The 8893-nt window shown below is 39.1% G+C and overlaps 1 protein-coding gene across 5 annotated transcripts in view; it reads left to right on the top strand.

Moving 5' to 3' along the window:
- Positions 1-77: 77 nt before the first annotated feature.
- popdc1 (popeye domain cAMP effector 1) overlaps positions 78-8893 on the top strand; it is a 34027-nt gene continuing 25211 nt past the window's right edge. For 2 of the 5 annotated variants that reach the window (XR_001659797.1, XM_016664661.1), the window contains exons 1-6: positions 78-762; positions 3799-3923; positions 4348-4535; positions 4837-4945; positions 5630-5797; positions 5884-6025. Coding sequence is in view for 4 of the 5 variants with exons in the window: in XM_016664661.1 (XP_016520147.1) it covers positions 540-762; positions 3799-3923; positions 4348-4535; positions 4837-4945; positions 5630-5797; positions 5884-6025 (955 nt within the window). In the remaining variant the exon portion in view is untranslated. The remainder of the gene's footprint in view (positions 763-3798; positions 3924-4347; positions 4536-4836; positions 4946-5629; positions 5798-5883; positions 6026-8893) is intronic. The other 3 variants (XM_016664662.1, XM_016664663.1, XM_007578994.2) reach the window with 3 other exon arrangements.

Here is an 8893-nt window from a genome sequence, read left to right as displayed (position 1 = left end):
CCCCCCTGCAATGACACGGCGCCCCCCCTAGGGGGCGCGCCCCACAGTTTGGGAACCTCTGGTGTAGGAGCACATGATGGGATGGTTCAGCTCAGCAGAGATTCATCCAAAAATAATTATGCTTCATGAAGATTTTATCAGTAAATTATCCCAGAATAAAGAACATGAACAGTAAACAGTTGCATTTTCCTTCAGTCTCTACCCTGTACCTGCTACATAACTCACTTGTTGTGTTTTTATGTTCGGATTAGACACTTTCCTGAAGTATAAAATCCACACTTTTGTTAGTTAATTCTGGGGATTTAGGCAGGTTCGAACAGACACAAATATCTCTTCCACTTGCACATCTGCTCCAGAAGTGTCCGGAGGCAAAGTTTTCTCGTGCTTTGCTACATGGTGGGTTTGCTAGCTGACCAGAAGATGGAGTCCAGCATCAGCACCAGTAAAGAAGTGGTCAGTTACTGTCAACCTTATATTTATGCAGTTCTCTCACCTTTTTTGCAGTCCTGTCCTGGTCCTCTGGCTGAAGCTCCATCACGATGTCTACACCTGACCCAACCTCCTTCCTCACCATGCTGCCCACATTAACCTCATCCACTCCAGAGGTTCCAGCTGTGGAGGTCAATGCCACCTCCTGCCAGCAGTGGGAGCAGGTCAATCACATGCTGTTCCATCTAGGGAACCTGTCTCTGCTGCTGGGCCTGCTCATTCCCACCACCCTGGGGCTGCACATGATTCTGCTGCGCCTCCTCCTGATGACAGGTCAGCCCCCCTACACCCCCCAAACCTCCTCTGAAGGCATTTCACTGATGATAATGGTGCATCAGACACAGCAGAGAGCTGTACCTATCATAATATTACACTTCACAATATTTAGACTTTAATTCAAAGTATACTGGGCAACATAACACTGAGATGATATCAGCAAAGTTGTGTTGAGGTTTTACATTTTTTCAATATGTTGTTTAAAAGTTTTATTCTACTGTTGACTCACCACCAGAGCTGAGGCCTTAAAAGGCTCTAGCTGAGTCAGTTCCACTCTGGAGAATAGGGGGGGGGGGATGGAAAAAGCTTCTCCACTTTGTTTATCTTTGCCTGGATTGACTGGAGACAGGAAACAGCAAGAAATATGGGAAATTGAGTTTTTTTCATTTTCACCTAGTAAGGACTAGCAGAGTTTTGCTGGATTCAAGATGATTCAAGATGAATAAAAATGAAAATAATAAATTTTGAAATGGTAATTTTGCCAATGCGACTTCAGTAAACTGGATCATCATGTCACAGCATTAGTGCATCTTTTTTTCTTTTTTTTTTAAGAGAAAAAAAAGAAATAGGACAAGAGTCCTGAACAGTGCTTGGGTATTTGTAGTGCTTGTTGATATAATAGAGAAAAAAAGAAGATGATGTTAAAATTACTACATTATTACTACTAAAGAGAAAGAAAACAGCAACTAATAATAAAGTAATAACAATATTAGTGATAATTACTTAATTGAAGCTGTCTGCCCACCACCAGAGATCAGAGGGCGCAGCTCAGTGAACCCAGACCACAACCGAACCAAACCACCGGTCCAGATGTCCTAACCCACTCAGCCCAAAGAATGATAGGTCCACCTTGTAGACTGTGCTTTAAAACCTTTGATACTCTATATATCCCTAATCTTGTGTAATGCAGTTGAAAGAAAGACATGGCAAAATGGGATGTGATCCCAGTTTAGACCATACTTAACCCTATTCTTTGTGTATTAGAGAGGTTTTCTTTTCTTTTTTTATTTTGTTTAACGCAGTAAAAATATTACTGCATCTGATGGAGCTGCAGGCGAGATTAAAGTGTTTGTCTCAAAGTATGAGACCAAACAAAAAGTGGGAAATGTCTGTACACTGTGTTAGCATACAGACATTCACATTCAAAGCTACACCAAAATTATGACTGAGCTCAAGTTAAAGCTTTTAATTATACTTTAATCAATAACTCAACATGGTAGCAAGAAAAAGATCAAATAAAAAGGTCACGTTTGACTTGATTTGAAATGTTTACTTAGGCTGATCTCCCTGTTTCACATTAAAATGACTAATCATGTATGATCTTGCCTTTATTTTTATGAGTCCATACAGCTATCGTTCTCCAGAAATATCACTCTATTGTAAAAAAAATGTCTTTGTTTCTGCCTCATTTCCCTTTCATTTTTAAAAATCTGGTAGTCAAAGAAGAGAGTTGGATTAAATGGTTCAATTCCAGCTGTATTCTCTTTATTTTTATGATTGTTTTCAATCTGTTCAATAAGTAGAAGAAGAGCACCTGCTGCTTCTTGTGTTTACGAGGCTCAGTACTGCCCCCTATCAGAGAGGCACGGTACTTTCTGCCTCACCCTGCAAATTTTTACTGCTCATTTAAGAAAGACTAATTTGTCTCGCACATTCATTAAATAGACAGACAGCAGAACCTCTGCTTATATGAAACATGTAAATAAACATGTTTTATAAATATATTGACAATATTGGGAAAACACCAATAAGCATTCGGCAACAAACTGTTCATTTGCTTTTTTGTGACACAGCGCCACCAAGGGTGAAGCACAGCACTGCACTGCCTCACCCTGGTCTTCTAATGTATTTCCAACAGGCAATGCATAAATTCAGCGATTTTTGACCATAAAAATATTGACATATTACCAATAAAAAAATATTTAAATAAATATCAAGTGTAAAAATGTATTTTTTGTTATAATTGTTAGAATCTATTTTACTTCTCATGCACCTATTTAACTTGTAAGGATTACAGGTGAGGCACTGCCTGACCTTCCTCCCCTGACTGCACATCAGGGTTTTGAGAGGCAGTGGTTCATTCGTACCTGATGAATTTGTCTGATTTAAATGAACAAAGACCTGCTTTAGGCAACGTAAGGTCTTGTAATTTATGATCCTAAAGGTTCACAAATGTTTAATGTCCTGGAGTACAAAAGGAAGTAATCTAGGAAAGATGAAAAGGAAATATTATACAGCATGTTTGTAAGATTCCCAAAACAAACACATCAACAAGATTTTAGCTCTAAGAGACTTTATAAAGCTGGATGACCAAACCAAAGACGAATTTGGTCAGATTGTTCAATTATATTTATCTATTCGTATTTCACATACATTTTTTTCCACATTTTATCATCCATCCATCCATCCATTTTCTATACATCCTTGTCACTAGTGGGGTTGGGAGGATTACTCACAACAACTCACAGTTCCAGGAAAACAATGTCTCTGCCATCATTGGTGGCGATGCTAACTAGCCTGGCCTTCATGGCTGGTTATGTTGTGGTGAACCAGCTGTAGCTCAGCAGAGATCATGGTGGAGGGTGTGAGTAGTGCATACACAAGGGTGATACCTTCTTTCTGTCTCTGATTGGTTGTTTCTGACCAGGACTGGTGTATTTCTTCAGATGGCAGGGAGGAGGCAGAGGAGCTTGATTTTTTTTCTCAGATTCTGTCTCATATTATCCTGTCAGGATGCAGTGACGATTTTAATAAATATATAAAAATATGTTGCTTATAAAGTGACATATTGAAATAGAAGAGAAATGTATTTAATTCCATGAACATTACTTACCATTACAGTACACCTTTAACCAGTTCTTCTTAAATAAGCAGCATACCAATGAAGGTTAGTGGAATTGCCTCATTCATCTCTTCCATTGCATTGGGTTGAGATGAGCTGCACAGAATAATTTTATTATGAGTTGCATGCAGAGGTTAATTGGCTGGACCTGCACTCCTTTATTTGCTTCATTGTTTGCTTTATTTTGACAGGATGCAGTCTTTTCATTGCTTGGGCCACTTTGTATCGTTGCAACCTTGATGTGATGGTTTGGAACGTGGTGTTCTTGGTGGTCAACTTCATGCACTTATTCTTTCTCCTATATAAGCGCAGGCCGGTGAGTTCTGCATCACCATGCTCTATGCTCTCTCTTCATCATATTGTTACCATTACTTCTTACAGTTGGGAAATAAAATATTAATACTGAAGCACAGTCTTTAGTTTTTCCATCACTACCTAAGCTAATGGTCACCATGTCCTCTGACATTTGACCCATTTGTATGCTTAGAATCTTCAGGCAGCATCAGGACTCACTGTTCAAGTAATGGATCTCCATCAAGTCACTAGAATGAGACCAAGATTCATAGCAAGATGCAAAGAAACCTTCTTTTGCCCTCAGCTGTATAATCTAGTCACTGTCTCTCAAATTGGTTTTTACAAGCAATATACCCAAGAAAGCTTTTTTGTTTTCATTAATGATTATTTTAAGTAATTGTAGTTTATTATAAGGATGAATTGGGGGTGTGAATGTGCTCTTTCAGATTAAGATCGACAGGGAGCTGCGGGCTGTCTACAAGCGGATGTTTGAGCCTCTCCATGTGCAGGAGGCTTTGTTTCAGAGGCTCACAGGACAGTTTTGCACCATCCAGACTCTGAAGAAAGGCCAAGCATATGCTGCTGAGGACAAGACCTCTGTAGATGAACGCCTCAGTATCCTGCTCAAAGGAAAGTAAGTTACGTTTGCAGCATGGCTAGCTATAGTCTTTCACACTTCCTGACTGAAGCATAATCTGAATAATCATGGCTCCTGGCAGAAAACTATAGCATCCATACTTACCTTAACTACTTGAGGTTTTTTTAGTTTCATTTATAAATATTTATGGGATCAAAAAAGTTTGCTCCTTTATGCATCTACCGGTCAGTAGGAAGGCTAAGTCTTCAAGGTTTTACCAATAGTAACACTTATTGACGATTGTTATCAGTAGTTTATAAAATTGATAAGAATTGTGAATTGAATGTTTTTGGCACAGGATGAAGGTGTCATATCGAGGTCATTTCCTCCACAACATCTATACCAACTCATTCATTGATTCTCCGGAGTTCAGGTCTACTGAGATGCACAGAGGGGAGAAGTTCCAGGTAAAAAGCAGAAAGTCAAAGAAAACATAAATATGCATATACACCAGCCTATGACATCATGATCTACTCAAGCCTAGACTGAGTAACTGTCTGTGTTGTAACCAGATAAGCTCTAACCTCCCAGTGCATGGACTAGTTTAGGGTCTTGCAAGAAACCAAAATGCAGTAATGGACAGTAAGTCCATTAAATACTGGTAGTAGTAAAGTGGGGCCTCCAGGGATAGGATTAGCTTGCTCAACAAATCCCACAAAGAATTGTCTGACTTGAGGTCTGCAGAATTTTGAAGCCAAAATTCAAGTTATAGTATAAGTTGAGGGCATGGCAGAGGCACAGGGGGAAAGCACACCACCTAAGTACAGAGACCTTTGTCCTCTACTCGGCCATCAGAGGTCCGACTTCTGGCCAAGAGTCCCAGCCTCTTGAACGTTACCTAATGTCTTCCCTCTCTCTCATAACCCACTCTCCTGACTACTCACTGTCAAATACAGGCCAGTAGAGGCAAGAAAATCCTTTAAAAAATTAAGTTTGCTGTAATTTTTCTTGCCTGACAGTCTCATTCCCCAACCAGCCCACCATTTTCCAATACACTGGTTCAGTTCTGATGTTCATGTGGGCACTGTAGATGCTTACAGTACCAACTTTGGAAATGAGTGAAAATTGTATTGATGTGTTCTTACTGATAGGTGACAATAGTGGCAGAAGAGAACTGCAAGTTCCTGTGTTGGTCTCGAGAACGGCTCACTTACTTCCTAGAATCAGACACTTTCCTGAATGAGGTGTTCAAGTACCTCATCGGCAAGGACATCACCAACAAACTGTACACTCTAAATGATCCCACACTCAGCGATAAGGTGAGGAGAACTTTGTAAAGACACAACAATGTTTTCTTACTGATTGTGTTACCAGAACTTTGCTGCTGGTGGTGGTTGTGTTCCAGGCAGTGAAAAAGATGGATCGTCAGCCCAGCCTGTGCTCTCAGCTTTCTATGATGCAGATGAGGAACAGCATGGCGAGCACTAGTGACACAGATGATGTTCTTAACCAGATCCTACGAGGAGGATCTGCTGGATCATCTCTCCGTAAGTGTCACTATCCCTTCACTTCAATACTATTTTGTGGTTATTTAAATGGCCATAAGTTCTGCCTGTAATGTGCCTGAAGATCTAAGGTAACAGTAGATTACTGGACTTCTCTAGAATTTATTGTATCCTTAGAAAGAGTTTGGGCTCATTCTTACACTCTGCCACAAGTTCATGTTGAGAAAATTAAAAAAGGAGGATGGACGATGGATTAACCCTTGTGAAAAATAAATATACTAAGTATATAACATTTTAGCATATTTGAGCATACTTGAAGCCACACTAATCATCATTGTGCTTGAGTCTGCTATTATCAGAAGTACACTTTTTAGTTACTTATCAATGTCTTATTATTCTGCTTTGCCACTTTGTACATTACATGCTTCATACACACTACAGTACTGCAGAACACAGAAAGATCAATTACCATACACTGTACAATTAAAAAAAATGCATTGTGTATTCAGTATATTCACATTTTTCAAGAGTACATTGCCAATATACTATCACAGAATTATACAAACTGTCTATATATTAAAAGTTTACAGGCAACATGCTTATGAAAATTAGCACAATAAAAAATAGATGCACTTTAGAGGAAATGTGAAAAATATTTCATCAAAAAGAGTATTGTTTTAATTAAATGTCACAGTATTCCAGTATTACTCCAGACTAACTGACATTTCTAGTTTCAGTGAGAGTCAATGACCTAACATTTCCATTCACTGGACCACCGCACTTAACAGGAACCTACAAAAAAGAACAATAGAGCAATTAAACAGAGAAAGTATTTGTCAGAATCAGAATAAGAAGAATTTTATAGTCATTGTCAGAAAGACAACAAAATTGCAGTTCCAGTACAACCATCCATTACACAACAACACAAGGGGGCTGGGGGTGATGGGATGGGGGATAGTTGGCTGAGGCCTCGCAGCCCAACAGGTGCCTCCCTTGCAGAGAAAATAGGACAAATAAGAAAAACATCAGGTAAGGAGAGGAAAAAAAACACCTGTCTCACACTCTGCTCTTTGCAGGGCAGAGCTTGAGATGAAGAAAAAAAACCTCGGGACATAAGCAACATATAAACACATATAGACAAAACAAGCCGGGTACGAGGAGGAGGTGTGACGTGCTTATGGGTCTCATGTGAGTTATGTGTGTATCAGACCATGAACCCTAACTGAAGCACGCGATTGTCTGCGATTGTCTGTGAGCATGATGTCAGAGTTCACCACCAGCTTATCAGTTCAGGGCCCACAGATGTTCTCAGGGAGGGGGGGCAGCAGAACAGAGTCTTCTTTAGACATAACAACCAGGGGAGGATAGCTGGCCAGCCAAGGCCAGCCCTGGGTCCAGATTCCGATAGCAGAAATTTGTTTAGGTCAGGCTGACATCAGTTTACTGCTTTCCTTGAAAGTCTCGCTGGTGCTTCTCAGTGGCAAATCCAAACAGCCAAATGTAGGGTATTCCGCCTGATCCGAGTGAACAACATTCTCCAAGGTCACACCATATCCATTCTGACAGGCACGTGCAGAGGGGGAGCGAGGGGGGCTTGAGAACCTGCCCCTTTTGCTCCTTGCCCCCAAGTGCCCTTTTGGTCAATTTTTTTTTCTTTTTTTTTGTATTATTATTTCCTAAGCCCTCTTCTGACACATAATAACATGTACTAAAATTATTTGTTCTTTTGTTGGGGGTTATTTGTACAACATAATAAGCCGGTCACCTTGTTACCTTTGACCTTTTGCCAGTGATGCATGATGCAGTTGCCTCTCGCGCAGTGAGATAAAGCAGCTAACTGGAGCTCAACGTAGCGAACGTTCCAGATTACAGATCAGTTTTTGATTAATTAAAAAAAAAAGTTTTTGGTGAACAAAGTGGAGTAGACTTGCTACTTGTCAGATGACAGAAAATGTTGAAGTATCGTTTCTGCTTCAGCGGTTTAAACAGAGAGGTAATGAGATACCACAGACACTGACAGGCCTCTGCGTCTGCTTTTCTCTGAAGAACTACTGAGCGGGAGGAGACAGGTGAGGAAAAACTGTTCTTATCTATCGATTCAGTATTTTTATCATACAGACATTAGGCTGTTGTTGTTATGCTATTAGCTAGCTGCTAGCTAACAACTTTGTTAGCAAAGCAAGATAACTGAAAAGCTTCTTCCCTGAATCGTTAATGATATCAGTCATTCTTCAGTATCGCTTATGCAATGGGGCATATCACCGTCCAAAACCGACCATCTCCATAATGGATATATGTCGTCTAATTTCCTTTGCTGCATAATTTACATTCGATTTATTCTAGCGTTAGGTAAATGTGTCTTGAAGGAGAATAGCACTTAAATAAAAATCCAACAAGGATATTCATTTAGAATTAAAAATAACTCACCCTGAATTACCATGATGTAATGTATCAATGTAATTACCAGATATAATGTATGTAATAAAAGTGTGTCATTAATTAAGGGGAAAAAACTCAATCCAGACTTTATGTAAGTTTAGGGTCTGGTTCACAGAGTATGAAGTTAAGTTTTTCCCCAATTAATTCAATAAAAAAAAAAATAAACTAACCTCAGTTAAGTAAAATTAAATTGTAATCAAAACTTTTGGAATTGTAATGATTTCTTTTTTTAAAACAAAAAGTTTTGTTTAAAAAAACTTTAAAAAAAATTAAATAACTTATTTTTGTCTCGTGAACTTAAAAAGTTATTTGCCAAACAAACTTTTATTTGCACACATCAGAAATCTTTTTTTGTTGCTATTTTGGGTCCTGCCCCTGACGTCATGTGAGAATCACAAGCAAAACTTTGAGTCACAAACAAAAACTTAAGAAAAGATTTATGACAAGCGCATATAAATTTGTTTTGCAAAT

Source organism: Poecilia formosa, unplaced genomic scaffold, assembly GCF_000485575.1.
Source record: "Poecilia formosa unplaced genomic scaffold, Poecilia_formosa-5.1.2 Scaffold503, whole genome shotgun sequence".
Lineage (NCBI taxonomy): Eukaryota > Metazoa > Chordata > Actinopteri > Cyprinodontiformes > Poeciliidae > Poecilia > Poecilia formosa.
Note: the sequence above shows the minus strand (reverse complement) of the source record. Positions and strands in the feature narration are given on the sequence as shown.